Raw genomic sequence first — 21,066 nt, forward strand, 5'->3', positions numbered from 1 at the left:
TGGAAACACAGCCCAGGCTCCACCTGGAGCCCAGGAGAGGGGCTGGAGAGGAGTGGGAGCTCTCAGCAGGGCAGCCATGCTCTCCGTTCCCCCAAAATGGGATAATTTGGAGCTGACACCCTCCATCCCCCCTCCCGTCCCTCCCCAGCCCCTTCCAGTCACTCCTGAGTTTGCCGGGTCGATAACAGGAGTACAAACAATAAATCAGCCGTTGTGAGCACTCCGCCGGGGAAAAAAAAAAAACAAAAACCAAAAAACTCGACAAACTCCAGACTCCCCAGGCCCAGCACAGAGAAGGTGAGGGATCTTTGCAGGGAAACTGAAGTGAAAACCCATCCCCATTGCTGGATTCTGCGGAGGAGCCGGGAAAGGAACGGTTAAAGGAAGGCGCGAGCTGCAGGGGCAGGAATGCAGCCGAGCAAAGCAGCGCTGGCATCCACAGACCCAGCCCCAGCCATTCAGGTGGAAAGGGGCGATTCCGCAGCACCTGTCAGGATCGCTCCGAATCAATTAAGAGCCACTTAACCACCGGCTTCTCCGGGGCTTCGCTCTCCTGGGGCCGGGCAGGGGCTGAGAAACCTGGGCAGGTCCCAAGGGAGGGAGAGGAACCGAACCCAGCGCTGGTTCCCGGGGTCCGGCTGCTCTGCCAGGGTGAGGATGGACAAACAGCCAGGAACAGGGAGGATAAATAACCGTGGATAACTAACTGAGCACAAGGATGGACAAAGAGCCTCCAACACACTCAGCTGCTGACCCCCTTCAAGCAGGGGCCTGGCCAAGGCGTCAAGGGCTCGGGAACAGAAGCTCCGGGTGGTTTGTGACACCCAAATTCCTCGGGAACCCCCGGGGCTCCTCTGCCCAGCCGAGCCAGATTCCTTGGAGCACTAACTCCAGATCCCACCCGCTCCATCCCGGGCTAGAAAGGCTTAAAGCCTTAAAATCTGGCCTGGGAGAGGAAAAACTCCCAGCAAAGCAGCAACCACAGCAGCTCCTCTTGGGTAAAAACAGCAGGGAGGAGATCTGCTCTGTGCAGGGAACATCCTCAGCGGGAAGAGACCCCAAGGATCATCCTGTCCAACCCCTGGCCCCGCACAGACACCCCAAAACCCCACCCTGTGCCTGAGAGCGTTGTCCAAAGGCTCCTGGAGCTCTTGGGGCCCGTGACCAACCCCTAGGGAAGCTGCTCAGTGCCCCAGCACCGTCTGGGGGAAGAATTGAGATCCAACCTGACCCCCCAGCCCCGCTCCAGCCGGTGTCCAGGGCTCCATCCCCACCCCCGAGCTCCCAGGGCATCTTGTTGTCCCCTCCTGGCCCAGCCTGGCACCAAATCCAGCACCAAGAGGCACCACCCCCGTGGGGCTCTGAGGAACCTTCCTGAGCCAGGAGAACCATCTGGGAGAGCCCTCAGGGCTCTGCTTGGTCCTGGAGAAGACGAGGGTGACTCTGTCCAGCCCGCAGCGATGGAGAGCAGATCCCTCAGGCTTGCAGGGACCATCCCTCTCCCCAAAAATCTGCTCCAAGCCTGGATCCTCATTCTCCTGTTTGTGCTGGAAGTTCCCAAATGTGCCGGAGTCCTCCCAAGGTGTCAGTTGTCTCTAGGTGCCAGTCCCACAGGGAAAAGCTCCCAGATCCAGGTCTGGCATCCCCATCCAGCCCAAACCCAACTCTGCCCATTCCCCTCCTCACTCTTCCCTTTAGCATTCAGACGGAGAAATAATGGTAATAAAAAATCTCTGTCCAGGCCACACCCGGCCAAATCCACCGGGGATTTTGCAGGATTAAAACAACTTTGCTGAGCACTCAATCACATCAAAAACAAAGGAAAGGGAACCTGATGGGATAATTAAGGGATTTGCTGCACCAACATCCACAGTGGCACACCCAGAAGCCCTCAGTAAATACCCTCTCCCCATCCCAAGAGGGAAAAAAACCCCATGACAGTGAAAGCTGTGCCGCGGACTTCAAAATAAAACATTAAAAATTCAGGAATTTACCCCGGGCCGCTGAATTATCCATGGATTATTAATGCTAAATCCCTGGTCCCTGGATGGGGGATTAACACGCAGGCTGGGAACATCAGAGAAGGCACAGAGAGGGGTTTGGAGGATAAAAGAAATGAGAACCTCCTTGTCCTTGAGGGGCAGAGCCCTGCCAACATCCCGGGGAGCTTCCCAGGGCTGTCAGCCTTGGAGCTTCATCTCCATCAGAGATGGAAACCTGGGCAGGAGAAGGGAGAACGGTTTGAAACTAAACCAGGAAAGATTTAGATTGGACGTGAGGAAGGAATTCCTCCCTGTGAGGGTGGGGAGGCCCTGGCATGGATTTCCCAAGGCAGCTGTGGCTGCTCCTGGATCCCTGGCAGTGCCCAAGGCCAGGCTGGACGGGGCTTGGAGCAGCCTGGGACAGTGGGAGTGTCCCTGCCCTGGGACTGGATGGGCTTTAAGGTCCCTTCCCACCCAACCATTCCAGGATTCCCTGCTCCCATCTCCCTTCCCAGCCAGCTCCTGCCTCTTGGCTCTCACCGAGTACCCTCCAGCTGAAACGTCCCCCCGTTCCTCCCCAGGATGTTCCTGGAGGATGGGACAACACCCCCTAAACACACGGGAGAAGGAGCTGGGTGAGCCTGGACCCTTTGGGATGGGAATGTTCTCCCGGGTTTCTGCACCCAGGCCTGGAGAGCTCCTCCTGGTCCTGAGCTGAGACCCAACCCCGCTTCCAGCACCCCCTTTATGCCTCCAGTTTTCCACTGCCTGGAGGGACATCCCACAAACTGAGCTGTCCCCCCTGACCCTGGGCTCCCAGCTGCCAGGGGACATTAATTAAAACCCTAAGCAGACCACTTTAATTAACGAGGGCTCAGCCTGCCGTGGTGGGCATGACCTGCAAGGAGCAGCAGCTGAGGGAGCTCCTGGTTTATCCCTGCATTCTGCCTTAGGACCAAGGCAATGGCAGGGTTTGGGTGTTTGGAGAACTTTGGGCCCGGTTTGTTTCTTTAAACACCTCCAGAGCTGTGGTGTGGGATTTCCATTGATCACAGGGGACGGTGGGGACACAAAAGAACAAACGGAAGCAAAATCCGTGAGGGCACGTCACAGCAGGGCAGCTGTACGCACTTGCGGGGCCCGAGCAAACACTGAAATCCAACCCGGCTCTGCCCAGGATTAAACCGTGCAGCTCTCAGGCCTTGGCAGCCATGCAGAGCCTGTCCTGCCCCCGGGGGCAGCTGCTGGAGGGCAGGAATTGCACAAGAACTCCGAGTCCTGGCTGGGAGGGGGAGCAGAACAGGTTTGGGGACACTCGGCGACACCTTCACACCGCGGAGCTGCTCTTGCTCTGAGCTGCTGGGAAGGGACTTTGTATAACACAGCCCAGGGATGGCCTCGGGAGCGTTTGACATTCGTCCTGCTCCAGGGGTGACTGTGGTGCTGGCAGGGCTGCGTCATGCCCAGCAGAGGAGATGGAGGAAGGACTTGCATGATCCTTGTGGGTCCTTTCCAAATCAGGATATTCCAGGTTCTGCGGTTCCAGAGGCCAAATTCCCAGCAATTGGCTGAAAATCCAGGTTTGCTGGTGTTTTCCTGGAAGGATCCTCTCTCTTTGCCCGGAAGCCCAAATTCAGAAGTGAGGGCGTTTCCCATCTGGCCTAAGGATGTCCCAGAAATGGAAACATAGAATCAGGGAATCTTGGTTTGGGTTGGAAGGCACCAGGGCAGGGACACCTCCCACTGTCCCAGGCTCCTCCAGCCTGGCCTTGGGCACTTCCAGGGATCCAGGGGCAGCCACAGCTGCTCTGGGAAATCCATCCCAGGGCCTCCCCACCCGCACAGGGCGGAATTCCTTCCCAGTAGCTGAACTACACCTCTCCAGGTTTTTGCAGCAGCTTGTAAACCAAGCCTGTGGCTGAAGCCTCCCTGACCTTCATCCCCAGGACACAGACCTCGCTTTCCTCCTTTGTGTGGCTCCAGACATCCCCAAAGCCACTTCCTCCTTCTCTTTCCTCCCTAAACCTCGCCTTTCCCATGACATCCCTGCACTCTGGTCCTTGCTGGGTCGGGAATCTCTGCCTGGAAAGCACCTTGAGCTCCTGAATGGGGGCAGATTTCTCTCCCTCTGTTCCACCACGAGGGAACTGCTCCATCCCTCCCAGGGTGGACCTGGGGCTGCCCGCAGGTCTCCCTGTCCCACGTTGGGACCTTCAACCCCCACACCTCCAGGAAGAATTTTTTTAGTCTTAGTTTGTGCTCTTTGGGTGCATTTTCCCAGTTTTTGGGGTACAGCAAAGCTCCTCCACCCCAGCGAGACCCAGCCCCTCTTGGATTCCACAGCAGTAGACTCACCAGCTCCACTGGGGCAGCAAAAATGAAATTCTGAGCTCCCTGGGCAGCTCTGTCCACACCCAGGAGAGGATTTCAGAGCTTTCCTCACGCTGGACTGGCTGGCATGGCCTGGAGGAGCTGCCAGGGCTCCCCAAGCCTCAGCACAGCTCAGAGGGGCGAAGCAAATCGTGGTGACAGCGGGGCCAAATCCCATCCGCACGGGCACGGGCACGGGAGGCAATCAGAGCCACAGCCCAGATTTAAAAACAAAACTCCTCCAAAAGTCTCTGTACCATGGCAGGAGGGCAAATCCCAACCCAGGCCTGACCGCGCCCAAACCTCACTGAAATCCACAAACAAAAATATCCCACCCTGAACCCTCCCCTTTCTCCTCCACAGCGGGAAGGAGACAGAGCTTTTAGAACCCACCTGGGTGTTCTCTCCATTTCAGCCTCGGTGCTGAGGACGGGTCTGAGAAGCAGAAGGAGAAGGGGGACGTGGAGGATGGAAGGTGACAGAGGTCCTGAAAAGAGAAGGAAGGAGGGAAGATAAATGGCCCTTCCACTGAAAACTGAAAAGCAAGAGCTTGGATTTCCTGTCTGCACCTCCTGTGTAAAACCAGAACTTTTGGGAGCAGTCTTGGAGCCTGTCCCAGCCCTTTTCCAGCTGTTGATCACATGGAGACCTCTGCACAATCCAGGCTGGTGGGAAGGGCTGCAGCCAACCCTGGAGGCCTTTCCATGGGGGTCCAGCCTGTGGAGCTGTTCTGCCCTTTTCCCTGCTTTTCCCACTGTCCCAGGCTCAATCTCCATGGGAGAAACTTCCTGAAGCAACGCAGGAATCATGAGAATCGTGAGGGTTTCGTTTGCTGTGTCTGGAGGTTGCCAGAGCAGCTCCCGGAGGCAGCTTGGTGGGATGGAACTCTGGGAATTCGTCACAAGCTCCCAACCTTGCTCCTGATGCTGTCCCAGAGCCTGGGAATGGCTTCCAGTCCCTTCCAGCCCCAGGAAGGACAGCTCCAGGCAGGGGGCAGCTGCTGGATGTCCACAGAAACCGTCCCTGTCCTCCTGGCTCCGGGCCAGCCGTGGCCCAGCAGCTGCACCGCGACTTCCCTGGATCCCGTCCTGGGTGGGATCGACCTTCAGCCATCAATTGCTCCTGCACAAACCCCACTGGACTCGGGAACCCAGGAACTGGGAATGCTGGGGCTGCCGGAACCCAGCTCCACACCCCAATCCCAGCTCCATGCCCAGATCCCAGCTCCATACAGAGATTCCAGCTCCATACCCAGCTCCAGCCCCAAATCCATGCCCAGATCTCAACTGCAATGCCCAGATTCCAGCTCTGTACCCAGATCCCAACTCAGTTCCCAGATCCCAGATCTACATCCAGATCCCAGCTCCGTACCCAGATCCCAGATCCAGATCCCAGATCCAGATCCCAGATCCGGATCCCAGATCCACACCCAGATCCCAACTCTACACCAAACTTCCAGCTCCACACTCCCCCAAAGCAGAGGCAGAAGCACCTTCTTACTGAGAAATTGATTTGGGAGTGTTCCATGTAAAGGCCAGGAGGGATTTGGTGCAATCCAACATTTTCTCCAGCTTCCTCTGATTGCTGCATTTCAGCCTGAAAATTATCCTGGTTTTTTTCCCCTGTGGACCCCAAAGTTCCCTGCAGTGCCTCTGCTGTGTCTGGCCCACGAGGGCCGTCGACTGACATTGGGCTCAGGTAAAAGAAGCCAAAACCCTTTTTCTTTCTCCCTCAATCCCAGCTGCTTTTTAGAGGGATTTTTGGAAATAACCCTCTTCTTTCCCTGCCCATCCCTGCACCTTCTCACCAGGAGCAGCTCCCCAGGAAAGGTGCTGGCACAGGGATAATGTGCAGGGGACAGGACAGGAAGGGACAGGGAATGAGAACAAGAACCTTGGATCCCCGGGGCTGGAGGGAACAAGGGGCTGCAGGAGCCAGGCGAGGAGGGGAGACGGGACATCATTCCTAGAGCCACCAGCAGGACCAATTCCCAGCAGCATCCAACACTGTTTTTAATTTTCATTTTTAACTCCGAGGTCACCTGGAGCTCCCCAGAGCTCATTCCCTTCCAGCCCATGGCACCGGATTACTGAGATTTACATAAAATGAGTAAATCCGAGCTCAGCCCGGCACTGCCCCGTGTCACTGCCCGTCACTGCTCAGTGTCACCGCACGATGTCACAGCCACTCCCCAGACCCACCCGCAGCACTGGGGCTCTTTGAGGCGTTTGGTTCTGCAAACAAAGCCCGCTGGAGCCGAGCTCTCCTGCCCAGCTCTGTCAGCAGGGTCGTGTCCCACCCTCCCTGCTCTTCACTGATGTCACATTCCTGCCCAGGCAGGTGGCAAAGAGCTTCCACCACCTGGCCAGGCTATGGGGGCTCCATCACTTGGGAATCTGCTGGTTTCTGGATGTCCTGGATGGAATCTGGCTGGAGTTGTTTCATGGATTTCAGTGAAAAGCATTCATTATTTTCCTTAAATGCTTATAAGCCCTGACTTGAACGTCAGCACCAAAACATGGGAAGGATGTTTTCCTTTCTGCCCTCTCTTAGGTGGGATTGAAGGGAGGTCCCAACTTCCATCTTTGATGTCACAGGATGTTGGGAATGGTCAAATCCCAGAGAAGCTGTGGCTGTCTCATTCCTGGAAGTGCCCAAGGCCAGGTTGGACAGGGCTTGGAGCCACCTGGGATAGCAGGAGGTGTCCCTGCCCATGGCAGGGGTGGGACAGGATGGCTTTAAGGTCCCTTCCCACCCAAATTATTCCATGATTTCTGCTGGGCCAAAAGACTCCGTGATCTCCACAGCCACGGGAATGTCCTAATCCCAGTAGGATCCACGGCCTGGCTCTGGCAGCACCAGTCTTGCTGTCTGCCTGCACTAATGCCCGGGCAAACATTCAGGACTCAACTTGCAAGTCCTTGAGATGGGACAAAGAAACCAAGCAAAGCCTCTCAGGCGGGTTCTGCTCCTGGCCCGCACCCAAGGTCCCTTTGGGAGGCACTGGAGGGAATCGGGGCAGCAGTAAATCCACGTGACTCCCTAAGGAACAACAAACACAGCCAGAGCCAACGGAATCTTTGTGTGAAAAGGGATTTAGGACTTGGCCTGAAAGGCAGAGGAGGTGGGGACTCTCTCCCTACTTTGCTCCCCTGGGTGAGCGTCCTCTGGATGGAACTGGGCAGTGGGAGAAAATCCCTTCTCCTGATGGTCACCAAAAGGGACTTTAACCCTCCCCTCGCTGTGCCACAGCTCCTTGCTGGAGAGGGGCTTGGGACAAGGAATGGAGGGACAGGACACAGAGAATGGCTTCCACTGCCAGAGGGCAGGGTTGGGTGGGATGTTGGGATGGAATTCTCCCTGTGAGGGTGGGGAGGCCCTGGAATGGATTTCCCAGAGGAGCTGTGGCTGCCGCATCCCTGGAAGTGTCCAAGGCCAGACTGGATGGGGCTTGGGGCAGCCTGGGATAGTGGGAAGTGTCCCTGCCCATGGCAGGGGGTTGGAATTCAGTGGTCTTTAATATCTTTTCCAACCCAAACCAGTCTGGAATCAGGCAGCAGGAGCTGAATCCTGGAAAAGCCCAGCTTGAGGGACAGTGAGGGACCTGTGTTTGGTCCTGTCCCTGCTGAGGGACCCCCACTCACAGCCCCTCCTGTCTGGGAATTTCCCACCAGGATCAGGACATCAAGGGTGCAAAGGTCCCTGGAGCCAAACTGATGCTGTTCCAATTCCCAAATGGAAGCCAGACCGAGGGGTTTGTGCCCCTGCTGATCCTAACACGAATGAGTCCATCCCTCCATTCCCATCTGCCTCCCAAGGCCCCAACTGCCATTCCCCACACTGCTGGGAACAGGATGGGACCAAAGGCTCCAGCACATCCTTTTTTCCAGGCAGCCAACAGAGAACCTCAGCCAAGAAGAGAATTTGTCACAATACAAGAATTTAATTTTTTTTCTTTTAAGGGCTGCTCCTGGACAACTCTCCAAGAGAGGATTTCAGTTTTACCCATTCCAGTTTTTCCCACTCCAGTTTTACACATTCCAGTTTTCCCCCTCCTTTGTGGGACGGAAATCTTGCATTTCAAGGAACAGCCGAACCAAAACCATCCAAGTTTGTACAAAATTTTCTCCTAAGCCTTATTCCAGTGGTGGATTCTCCAGAGTCCAATGAAAAGGGCATTTGCTGCCATGGGAAGCAGCAGTTCAGGTTGTCCTTTAGGTTGTTCTAGAGGAGGGAGAGTTGCCTGCAGGTGCTCCCTGCTTCCAGAAAAGAGCAAAAAAATGGGATTTCCAGCGGGGTCTGGGCAGCACGTGGGACTCCTGTGACAGATCGGATGCGAGCAGGAAACCTGCACATTGTTTATGCAATAAGTGTTTTTGTGGCTCCGAGGTATTTCAGATGGAATGGAGATACCTCGGGATGTTTATACTTTCCTGGAAGCCAGGGGAGCAGAGATATCAGGGCCATCTAAAGCACTGGAGGAGCTCCTGGTTGTGCAAGAACCATTCCCTGCCTTGCAAAACGTTCCTCAAAATACGGCACCCGCAAAACATTCTTCAAAACGTGGCACCAGGACCTTTCATGCTGCACCAGCTCGGGGTTCCAAACACGGGGAACCCACACAGGGCACCAACACTGGCACCAAAACGGGGTTCCAAACACCAGGAACCCACACAGGGCACCAACACTGGCACCAAAACAGGGTTCCAAACACCGAGAACCCACACAGGGAACCAACACAGGCACCAACATGGGGTTCCAAACATGGACACCAGCTCAGGGTTCCAAGCACGCGGCACCAACACCAGGTTCCAAACACAAGGAACCCAGGCAGGACTCCCAACACAGGGCTCCAAACACAGGATTCCAAAACACAGGGTTCCAAACACGGGGTTCCAAACATGGACACCAGCATGGGGTTCAAACACGGGGCACCAACACAGGGTTCAAACATGGACACCAACACCAGATTCCAGACACAGGGAACCCACACAGGGCACCAACACAGGGCTCCAAGCATGGGGTTCCAAACATGAGGCACCAACACAGGGTTCAAACACGAGGCACCAACACCAGATTCCAATCACAGGGAACCCACGCAGGACTCCAAACACAGGATTCCAAACACGAAGTACCAACACGGAGTTCAAACATGGACACCAACACCAGATTCCAAACAAAGGGCACCAACACTGGCACCAACACAGGGTTCAAAGATGAGGCACCAACATGAGGCTCCAAACACGGGGTTCAAACATGGGGTGCCAACATGGGCTCCAAACGCTGGGCACCAGGATGGAGCACCAACATGAGGCACCAGCATGGAGTTCCAAACACGGCCCTGCAACATGGGACACCAACACGGAGTTCCAGTCACGGGGTTCCAACACAGGGCACCAAAATGGTGTTCCAAAGACAGGGAACCCACGTGGGGTTCCAAACACAGGGTTCCAACATGAGGCACCAGAACGGGGCTCCAAACATGAGGCACCAACACAGGCACCAACGTAGGGCTCAAACACGGCACCAACGCACCTTTACAAAGAGTTCTGAAGACGGGCACAAACGCAGGGCTCCAAGCACCGGACACCAGCACAGGGTTCCAAACACAGGGTTCCAACATGAAGCACCAACACGGCCACCAACATGAGACCCCAGCTCAGGGAATCCACACAGGGCACCATCAAGGGGTTCCAAACATGAGGTTCCTTCATGGGACATGAACACAGGGAACCCACATGGGCTGGAACACGGGGCTCCAACAAGGGGTTCCAAACCTGAGGCACCCACATGAGCACCAACACAAGGTTCCAGACATGGGCACCAACACGGGGCACCAATACAGGGCTCCAGACACGGGGTTCCAACACAGGGCACCAAAATGGGGCTCCAAACACAGGACACCAGCATGAGGCACCAACACAGGTTCCAACATGAGGCACCCACAGGGATTCAGCTTTCTGCAGATGCCAACCCACTCCTCGAGATCGTTAAATTTGCAGTTGGTCCCAGGGAGGGCTGATAACACCGTCACACTCCAGGTGCTGGGCTTAACAGGCAAAATAACGCACTTTCCCAAACTCGTTGGATTCCCTGCAGGGCTGGAATGCTCCTGGCTGCTCCCAAAGCAGCAGCACACCTGGGGTGAGGTGGAAAGCCATATTTCCATCACCTGCAGCAGCTCCAGGATCCCCTCATCGACACAAGCGCAGATTCAACAGCCCGTTCCCAACCCTTCAGCTTGTGGGGTCTCCCATTTTTCCCAGACACAGGGCAGTGCCCAGCTGTGGTACTGCCAGGAAGCCTTGGCTCTTCCACTGGCTCGGTGCCTGGAGTCAGCAGGGTCCGGTTTTGTGCCAGGGATGAATTCCTCTGTAAAACCAGTGGAATGACAGTGCTGGGGGTCTCTGGGGAAAGCTGGGATGGGCTGTTGTTGCTGGAAAACACCGTCTCCCAGCAAATGCCGTGAACACCAAGACAGCCGGTCTCAAAATGCAGCTCTGACCCTTTCCCCACAGTCCAGCACCACAGGATGTCCCCAGCCACGGCACAGACTGCTCCAAGCTTGAAACAAACATCTCCAATTTCAGCACCAGCATCTCCAAGCTCATTACAAATGAGCTGCAATGAGTTTTGCATCTCCAGACAAAGGTCAGGACCATGAGGTTGGACTTTTAAGTTGCTCAGAACTAATCCTGCTGACTTCTCCTTCCTTTTAATTAGTCCTGAGCACTGAGACATCACCACACTCCCCACAGGTAACCACTAATCAGGCAGGGTATGAGCTCCAGTAATTACCCGGATTTGCTCTCCATCCTCCCTGCAGTAATTGCAGCCCTGAGTGACTCCTGCCTTGAGCAGGGCTGAGCCCTGTGCCAGGCGTGTGGAGCACGAGCCTGGCCAGGACCACGATCCTGAGGCTCAGCAGCACCCAAATCCCTTTAGCCTCCAAACCTGTTTTATGGGAGTGACTCCACTGATGGAAAAGCTCCGGCTGGAGAGATGCCGGGGCAAGACACAATCCGAGGGGAGGATTTTCAGAGCAAAAGGTTTTATCAGACCACAGTCCCACCTTGTTCAGACTCAGCCATGGGCTGGACTTTTTTTTTCCACAGTCCCTCACTTTTTAAGAGCAATATTCCCAAAAACCAATTTTTACAGGGAGGGAGAGGGAGAGGGAGAGGGAGAGGGAGAGGGAGAGGGAGAGGGAGAGGGAGAGGGAGAGGGAGAGGGAGAGGGAGAGGGAGAGGGAGAGGGAGAGGGAGAGGGAGAGGAGAGGAGAGGAGAGGAGAGGAGAGGAGAGGAGAGGAGAGGAGAGGAGAGGAGAGGAGAGGAGAGGAGAGGAGAGGAGAGGAGAGGAGAGGAGAGGAGAGGAGAGGAGAGGAGAGGAGAGGAGAGGAGAGGAGAGGAGAGGAGAGGAGAGGAGAGGAGAGGAGAGGAGAGGAGAGGAGAGGAGAGGAGAGGAGAGGAGAGGAGAGGAGATGGGAAGGAGATGGGAAGGAGAGGAGAGGAGATGGGAAGGAGAGGAGATGGGAAGGAGAGGAGATGGGAAGGAGAGGAGAGAAGATGGGAAGGAGATGGGAAGGAGGAAGGGGGGAAAGAAAGGGGATGGGGAAAAAGAAGGGAGAAGGAGAAATAAAAGAGGAAGGGGAAAGAGGAGGAAGAAGGAAGGGAGACAATGGAGACAGGGGAAGATGAGAAGAATGGTTCCATTGGAAGGGACCAACATCCATCCGCTGCTCCACCTGGGAGCTCTGTTCCCCCCATCATGGAAAAAGAACCTGCACATATCCCTGTGGGTCCCTTCCAGCCTGGGATACCCCATCATTCCATGATATAATTCCAGCAATACAGAACATTTTCCATCAGTCCCATGGTCCTCTGGAAGGGAAAAATACTCAGTTTATTGTAGAGCCCAAAAGTGGACACTTGGTCCTGGTGCTCTGCATCCCTCTGGGATGAAACAGTCCTTCCAGTTACAGCTGGGGGAGTGATCCCACCACAGAATCGGCTCTGGAGAGGAAAAACCAGCTCCTCAATCTCCAGTAAAGCCGCCAACCCCAATGACAAGGTGAGGAAGAGGTTTTACAGATATCCCTCAGGAATGGGAAGTGGAGAAAAGGGAAAAGAAACTTTCTGGGCAAGGAGCAGATGGGAAGAACCAAATCCCAGAGAAGAAATTCTCACTCTGGGATTGACATCAAGAACTAAAAGGACATTTCTGAAGAGCTGAGTTGACCAAAATGACCATAATTAGGGCACAGTTGGTGCTCCAGCCCTGGGCTCACATTTTCACATGGGAATTTTTGACAGTCTTTGCTTTGGGGTTGGTTCCAAATTTTCTGGGTAGGAAATCTGTGCCCAGGCTGCAAAATTCTGCTACTCTTAGGAGCTGAGCTGTAGTGAATCACTTTTGTGCCTCCCCCGCACTCACTTTCCATGGAATATCCTCCGTTGGAAGAGACCCTCAAGGATCATGGAATCCAGCTCCTGGCCCTGCACAGGACACCCCCAGGAATGCCTCCATATTCCTGGATTTTTCTGGTTGTTAAATCACAGCCCACGACCTGATTTTCAACACAACCCGACCTCAGCTCCAGCTCCACAGACCCCCCGTTGCATCCTGCCCTTTCCATGCTCCCAGTATCCCGCTGCCACTGCAGCTCTGGGGACAGATCCCAGGTGAGGAAGCCCAAGAGAAAGGGAGCAGTCCTTCCCAGCACTGCTGGAGGCTGATCCATGACCTCCCAAGGGCGGCGAGCACCACATTCCCCGGCTTTAACAGAAGGGGCAGGATCTGATGTTCCCTCAGCTGGAACACGGAAGGAAAAAAGCATCAGATTTCCTGGGACCACGATCCCATCCCCTTCAGCAGCTGATCCGCCTCCAGATATATAAATGTTGTCCCAGGTCATCCTCGGGGACACAGGGAGAGGCGGGCACCGAGGACACTCCGGGCGGGATCATGCTGTGGGAACTGCGCTCCATCGCCTTCACCAGGGCCGTCCTGGCCGAGTTCCTGGCCACTTTGGTCTTCGTCCTCTTCGGCCTGGGCTCTGCCCTGACCTGGCCCTCGGCGCCGGCGCCCACCACGCTGCAGATCGCGCTGGCCTTCGGGCTGGCCATCGGCACCCTGGTGCAGGCCCTGGGCCACGTCAGCGGCGCCCACATCAACCCCGCCGTGACCCTGGGCTGCCTGCTGGGCTCGCAGCTCTCCCTGCTCCGCGCCCTCTTCTACGTGGTGGCCCAGCTGCTGGGCGGGGTGGTGGGCGCTGCCATCCTGCACCAGATCACCCCGGCCGACTCCCGACAGGGCCTGGCCCTCAACAAGGTGAGGATTCGGGGCAGGGTGGGCGTGGGAGGCTGTGGGGACACTGGGCAGGGTGTTTGGGAAGGCTGAGGGGTGCCAGGAAGGGGCTTGCGGCCAGCAAAGACGCTCTGGAGTCGGCGAGAAAGCCTCCGAGTGCCGCAGCCCAGCACCAGGACCCTGCTGCTCCAAGGGTCCTGCCAGGAGCAGGGGTGAAGTCAGGACTCGTCTTCCTCCTCTGGTTTTAGGGCTAAAAATTTCCTGAGCTCAGTCAAGTTTTTCCCATTGAGCCACTTCTTCCACCTGGGAAATTTATCCTCTTTTCATATTGGTGCCCAAAATGTGCCCTGTTCTTAGGGCAAAAGGCAGAGGAAGGATTCAGCCGGCCACAGGCACCTCCCTTGGAGTCACGGCCACCTCATTTTTCCCTGGGATTGTACTGGGGGCACGTGGATTCTGGGGATCCCAGGAGTTTAAGGAAGGACACATCCAAAATACCACCTCTGCATTCCTCTTGTCCCAGGCTCATCCCAATTTCCCCTCTGCTGTGGGTACAGGCAGCCTTTTCCTGGCTCTGCTTTGGCAAAGCCACGATTTCCAGGTTGCTGAGGTGGTGGGGAGAGGAGAGATTTTGGTCTAAATCCCAGGTTTTCATCAGATTCAGCTCGTTGCTTCCCATTGTGACGGGATGGTCACACCAGATCCAGCTGTCTCATCCCAAAACCCAACACGTGGATTCCCTAAAGCTTCACAAAGATCTCGGGCTGGTTTCAGACAGGGAAAAAAATAAATCCAGGCAAGTTTAGGAAGCCGTGGGAGATTCTCCAACTGTCTCCACTGCTGCACATAACAACAGGAGGGGAAAAGGAGTTGAAACCCAGGGATTCACTGTCCCCCCTCCGTGCCCACCATCCTAGGTGGGCACAGGCACCTGCCGGGATCAGCATCACCCAACCCCAAGGGAGCTGGACTGGGAAGCAGCACATGGAAATGGCCTTTCCCACAGCAGGGAGGCACTGCCAGGACTTCGCTGCACTGCCAGAGCGATTAAGAGGGTTAAAAAGAGGGATTGTGGTTTAATCTGAACAAAGGGATTTAGGCTGGTAATGACCGAGGGTAATAAAAGCGGGAGGTTTAAGGGAGACTCAGACTGCTCCAGCTTGGTTGGTTTACAGCTTAAACCACCTAAAAGTGAGAACTGGGGATTTCGAGATTTTTTTCCCCTGTGGGCAGTTCATCATGTGGCTGCCTGCACTGATTATACCTATAAAAAGGGAGGGGAATACTGGGGAGGAGAATGAGGAAGATCTGACTCTGGAGCTCGGGCAGGAGGGCAGTTGGGACCTTCCTGGGATCGCCGAGCAATGGGATTAGATTTGTGGGGACACAGGGAAAGAAGGGATTGAGTTGGAGGAGAGGGGGTGCAGCCAGGAACAGCTCCAGATCAGACCTGACAAATTCCCTGAGTCAAATAAGTGTGGAAAAGGATTTTTTTTTTTCCTTTTTCATGCCAAAATATTTCTTTTCGAAGTCTTCAAAATGCAATTTGTAAAGTTTTCCAAAAGGGATTTTGAGTATGGGGGGGGTGGGGGGGGGGGTGGGGGGGGGGGGGAAGGAAAAAATACCCAAAAAAAGCCAATAAAATTTCCTGACAGGCCGATCAAGCATTTCCCACTGAGCCACTTCTTCTACCTGGGAAGTTTTTTCTCACTGGTGCCAAAAATCTCCCGTCTCCTTTGGTGATTTTGGATTTGTACTCCATATTTCCCATCTACTCATGGAACTCAGCCCTGGAACTTGTTTTTCCTCCCGTCCCAGCTGCACAATGAGACCACAACGGGGCAGGCAGTGACGGTGGAGCTGTTCCTCACCTTCCAGCTGGTCCTGTGCGTCTTTGCTTCCACAGACGAGCGGCGTGAGGACAACCTGGGCTCCCCTGCCCTCTCCATCGGCCTCTCCGTGGCCGTGGGGCACCTCCTTGGAGTGAGTGGATGGGCCCAAAATTGGCTCTTTTGGGGTTCTTTTTCTGTTCATGCCCGAAGTTGGTTTGGCTGCATCTCCAGGCTTGATGGGGGATTTGTAACCTCTGGTTTTCCAGCAGACAGAAGGAGAAATCCCACCAAAGTCATGGGAGAGCTGTGGCCTGAGCTCAGTTTTTATTTGGCATGAAAAGCTTGATTTTCTGGACTCTGCTTCTCCTTGAGTCCCGTAGGGAGTTCCAGGGATCCGTGGGATCTCTCCTGGAGGGAATGTGTTGGCAGCTGGGGCTCTCCGGAGCATGATGAGCTTGGGAAGGGTTTGGGATTTGGGATGGACACTCAGGGAAATCCCACCTGAGTGATGGTCCAAAGCAGCCCCCACACCCAGTGCACGCAGGGAAATGTTGCTGGTCACACCACACCTTCCATCCCCCACGCTCCACGAGCCCCTGTGTCCGTGGGACTGTTCCTCTCTTGTCCTCAGAGGCAGGAGAGGGAATTTTCTGCGGGACTGGGAGCTCACCCCTGCAGCCCTTGGGCTGCAGCACAGCAGCACCACAGTCCAGACACGGGAGCCCAGACACCTCACAGTGTTGACTCAGGTGGTGACTGCTCCTGGAATCCCTTTCCCTGGAGCAGGAATGCTGGAGGATGAAGCAGCAGCTCAGGGGGATGAATCACCCTGATGGCACCCCAATATTTTTTAAAACTTATAAATGTATAAAGGGTTAATGCTGACGTGGGCCGTGGTGTTCCCGGCAGATCCGTTACACTGGCTGCTCCATGAACCCCGCCAGGTCCTTCGCTCCCGCTGTCGTCGTCGGAGACTTCAGCGACCACTGGGTGAGAACTCGGGGCTTGGGTTGGATGAGGCCCCCAAACTGCCGATATTCCTCGAAACTCACCAAGCCAGATGAATTCCCGGCATTTCCACACCAGCTCCCAGCTGGAGGAAAGATGGAGAGATTAGGAGCAGGAGGTGGGGCTGCTGGGTGCTTAATTGGCTTTTCCAAACTCCAAACTGGGAGCATTGCAACAGGATCAGGGTGTGAGGTCTGTTGACGTGACTGAGCACAGGGAACCAAACCAATTTTGTGGAGCAACGTGGAGCTGTTGTCAGTCTTGGGGAACTTTCCTGGTTCCTGGATCTAGGTATAGCTTTGGGAACACTCCCAGTCTCCACAGGGAATGCCCATGGCTCAGTCTGCCAGAGCTCCAGGAGCATCTCAGCAATGCTCTCAGGAACATCAGTGGCAGTTGTCCTGAGCAGGGCCAGGAGCTGGATTTTGAGGATCTTTGTGGGTCCTTTCCAGCTCAGGAGATTCCATGATTTTATTGTTTTCACCTGCAAAGAGCCCAGCTGGAGGCAGAGCTCTGGTGGTTCCTGGTGTGTTCCAAGGTGTCTGGCCCAGGCTGGTGCCGCCTCCTCCTCCTCCTCCTCCTTCTCCTCCTCCTCCCACAGCAATCCATGAGTGGGTAGGAAAATGCTCCTCGAGATGATGCCACATCACTCAGCACGTTCCCAATGGTCCTGTCATTAACGCAGACTCTGAGCAGAGGGGGAATGGTGGAAGAGGATGGTTGGGAATATCCAGGCACTGGAGGGGAGCTCAGATCCCCAGCGATGGCCAAAGCAGAGCTGACTTGGTGTTTTGTTCCCAGGCAGGAACCCGAGCCCCTGGAACGCCCCTCAGAGATCCCAGTTCCTCCCCACCCTCCAAAGCCAGGCTGAGTTTTGCTCACCCCACTCTCCTCTCCTCCCCAGGTGTTCTGGGTGGGCCCCCTGATCGGGGCTGCAGCAGCTTCGATCCTCTACAACTACATCCTGTTCCCGCAGGCCAAAACCTTCTCGGAGCGCTTGGCCATCCTCAAGGGCTGCGAGCCCGAACCGGACTGGGCTGAGCGCGAGGCCCGGCGGCGCCAGTCCGTGGAGCTGCACTCCCCCCAGACCCTGCCCAGGGGGATGTCTGAGAAGGTGTAGCCAAACCTCTCCCTGGGCCCAGAGAGGGGCTGGAAACCTCTGGCGTGGTTCTAGTGCTCGTCCAGAGGAGCAGCTCACCTCGCCCCTCTCTCCCTCCGTTTCTCCTGGGGCACTGGAGGTGACTCCTCTCCCGGGGAGATGCTGTGCTGGTCCCACACACCTCCTGTCCCCAGCTCTCTCCATGCCTGGGTGGATTCTGATCTGGGGGAGAGCCAGTGAATCCCAACCTCGCAGGAACAAGGGATCTCCCCAGGATGTCCTCTTCCACGTCCCCCTCGCAGGACACGGAGCTTGGCTGAGGCCGTTCCCTCCCGGAGAGCTCCGAGGAGCCTGAAGAGTGTTCATTACCCTGGGTGTGGAGGTTGCCACCCGATGCCTCATTGCTGCTGAACTCTGCTCCCGTCTCCGGTCCCTGCTCGGCTCTTGGCTCACACTTGGGAGCAGGAGCAGGAGCAGGGGCGCTCACTCTGAGCCACGAGTGTCCCACACGACAGGTTCTGCTGTGAAAGGGACCAAAGTGCCACTTCCCACCCGCCACGAGACACAGAGGTGTTCCCACAGGGGCTTTCCTGGGAAGATGGGACTGGGAGCGTGGCCACGAGTCCCTGCAGGCCGCGCTGGGGCACTTGCAAATCCTCTCTCCTGTGAAACGACAAACCTGGGTTACAGCCCAAACTCACACACACCTTATTATTGGGCCAGGGTTGTCCTTCCTCTCTCTCCCTGGTTTTCCTTTCTTTCATCTGGTCCTGTTCCCCTCGGATGCTCAGATCACCTGGAACACACAAAGGAGAGATTTCACACCCAGCGTGTTCCGGGTGTGAAGAGTCAGAATTGTGGAATGGGTTGGATGGGAAGGGACCTCAAACCCCACCCATCCCACCCCAGCCATGGGCTGGGACACCTCCCACTGTCCCAGGCTGCGCCAAGCCCCGTCCAGCCTGGCCTTGGGCACTGCCAGGGATCCAGGGGCAGCCACAGCTGCTCTGGGAAATCTGTTCCAGGGCCTCCTCACCCTCACAGGGAGGAATTCCCTCTCATCTCTGTCACCTGCTTCTTACACCCCTTTCTCATGGCTGCGTCACTCCAGACCCCCCAAACCCCTTCCACCCCTTCCCTCTGCCCTGTCAGGACCTGGCCATGGTCCTCAGCCTGGCCAAGGAGTTTGGGTTGGTGTTTGGGTGAACTTGGCTCTTTCAGCCATTGGTTTAACCCCATTTCACTTGCTCTGCCCCAAGTTCTCCATGCCCAGGGTGAATCCCAGCATGTCTCCAGCACTGCTCCATCAGTGTCAGCCCCACCAAGATTTCTCTGGAAAGGCTGTTAATGGGAATATTCAATGAGACTGGGCCCAATTCTGAGTCATGAGGGATAATTTATGAATCATTGTGGATCATTTCCCTCCCCCTGTTCTGACAGGACCCCCCAACCAAAGGATGCTCTTGACTCTGCCCTGCTGGCACCATCCCCTCCAGATCCATCCTTGCCTTTCTCCCCGTGCTCCTCCTCAGATGTTGGAGTGGCTGTTGCTGGAGGGGTGAGGAGGGAGCCCAGCTTTGATCTGGCCCAGACCAGGCGTTTATCCACAGCCAATCCATGCAAATACCCCCAGAGGGCTTTGCCAAGGCAGCACTTCCAGCCCTGGTTTGATCCACCCAAAAACGGGGATTCTGCTTCCCTTTGCTCCTCGATGGTGAACTTGAATTTTCGCTCAGAAGAGCCTTCTCAAAAATTCCCTCTGTTCCCAGCAATGGCAATAAAATCGTGTTTTAAATCAATCCCAGTGTCAAATTGTATTTCTGTTATCAAATGCTCACTTTAAAAAGTCGTGTGGGGTTTTTGATGCTTTTTAAAGGAAAATGAATCCATGTTTGCGTGCAGGAAACTCCCCGCAGACTTCCAGAAGTCGCCCTGGGCATGTTCTGCTGTACAAAAAGCCACAGCTGAATTCAATTATTTATTTAAATTAACGTTGGTATGCTTAATGTCTCTTCTCCAGATTGAAGCATTTAATTTATTATTTACCCTGATGATGTTTAAGTCCCATGGGGCCTGAACCTGAGATTTCATGTCTGATAATGGCTCTCCTCTTCTACATGAAGTGCTTTAAATTCCCTTTCACCCCCTGAATGTGGACACGGGGATCAAATACTGACACGTTTATGGAAAACACTGACACCTTCATGGTAAATAATAGATATAAAGTCCCATAAAGTCACCTCCTGGACCCCAAACCCCTCAGCCAGGTGGCTGAAGCAACTCCAGTCTTCCCGGGAATACAAATTCACCTTCCCTGTGGGGCTGTGTCACTTCCCAAACTTGCCCTGTCAGGAAACCACCCAGACATTCCAGATTGCACCAGGGAGCTGGAATTGCAGGCAGGATCAGGAACACGGAGCTGCCACGGACCAACCGTAATCCTCCCTAAACTGGCAACACTTGGGATGTCGGATCCCAGGGGAATGATTTGAGTCAGGATTTGAAGCATTCCCATGTCCCTCGACCCCTGAGACCATGAGGTTTTCCTCTTCTCCGGCCTCAGCTTTGGGCTGATCTTTCTGCAAAGCCGGAAAAATTCCAGAGCCTTTTGCACTCACCCACATCCCCTTCCTTGTCCTTGCTGCTCGGCTGCCATACTCCTGGAACCATGGGATTGTTTGGGGTGGAAAATGCCCTGCAGACCATCCAGTCCAGGGGTTTCCCCAGCACTGCCAAGGCCACCCCTGACCATGTCCCCAGGTGTCACAGCTTTGAAACCCCCCCAGCAATGGGAGCCCACCCCGGCCATGAGCAGCTGGGCCTGCTCTGGAAAACCCTTTCCAGTGAGGAAATTTTCCCCAATGTCCAACTAAACCTCCCCTGGCACAGCCTGAGGCCGTTTCCCTTGTCCTGCTGTTCCCTGGGAGCAGTCTGACCCCCTGGCTGTCCCCTCCTGTCAGGGAGTTGTGCAGAGCCAGATTTTCCCCCCAGAGCCTCCTTTTCTCCAGGCTGAGCCCCCAGATCCCTCAGGAGTTCTCCAGACCCTCCTCCTGGTGCTCCAGCCCCTTCCCAGCTCCATTCCTGGCTCAGGACTCACTCCAGCCCCTCGGGGTCTCTCTTGGCAGCAGAGGACCCCAGGATCTGACGGTCAGCAGAGCCCAGCACAGGAGCCCTGCCCTGGTCCTGCTCCTCCCAGTTTTTGATACAATTTGTATTTTATCCCAAGGAATTCCCTCCTTTCCCCATTCCAGCTCCACGAAGGAGCACTGCCACACCCACCTACTGATCCCTTGTCTGTTGTAGGGACCCGAGAGCATCCAAACCCCTGCTCAAGGAATCTGGGAGAACCTGGGAACACCAACCTTGATCCCAGATCCCCTGAAGGGTTTTCTGCATCACATGGGGAAATGGGGGAACCACTGGGAGAACATGGAAATAAAATCATGGCCTGGAGAAGCCCAAACCCAC

General features: G+C 55.4%; 1 protein-coding gene across 1 annotated transcript; it reads left to right on the plus strand.

The window, feature by feature from the left end:
• Nucleotides 1-13,287: 13,287 nt before the first annotated feature.
• On the plus strand, nt 13,288-19,397 carry AQP2 (aquaporin 2). The gene is made up of 4 exons (XM_066208270.1): nt 13,288-13,683; nt 15,478-15,642; nt 16,401-16,481; nt 17,404-19,397. Exons 1-4 carry the CDS (start codon nt 13,318-13,320, stop codon nt 17,617-17,619), a joined length of 828 nt encoding a protein of 275 aa, XP_066064367.1. The 5' UTR covers nt 13,288-13,317; the 3' UTR covers nt 17,620-19,397.
• Nucleotides 19,398-21,066: the final 1,669 nt, after the last annotated feature.

The sequence above is a fragment of the Chamaea fasciata genome, unplaced genomic scaffold (genome assembly GCF_029207755.1).
Source record: "Chamaea fasciata isolate MVZ Bird 193981 ecotype frontalis unplaced genomic scaffold, bChaFas1.0.hap1 SCAF_192, whole genome shotgun sequence".
NCBI lineage: Eukaryota > Metazoa > Chordata > Aves > Passeriformes > Sylviidae > Chamaea > Chamaea fasciata.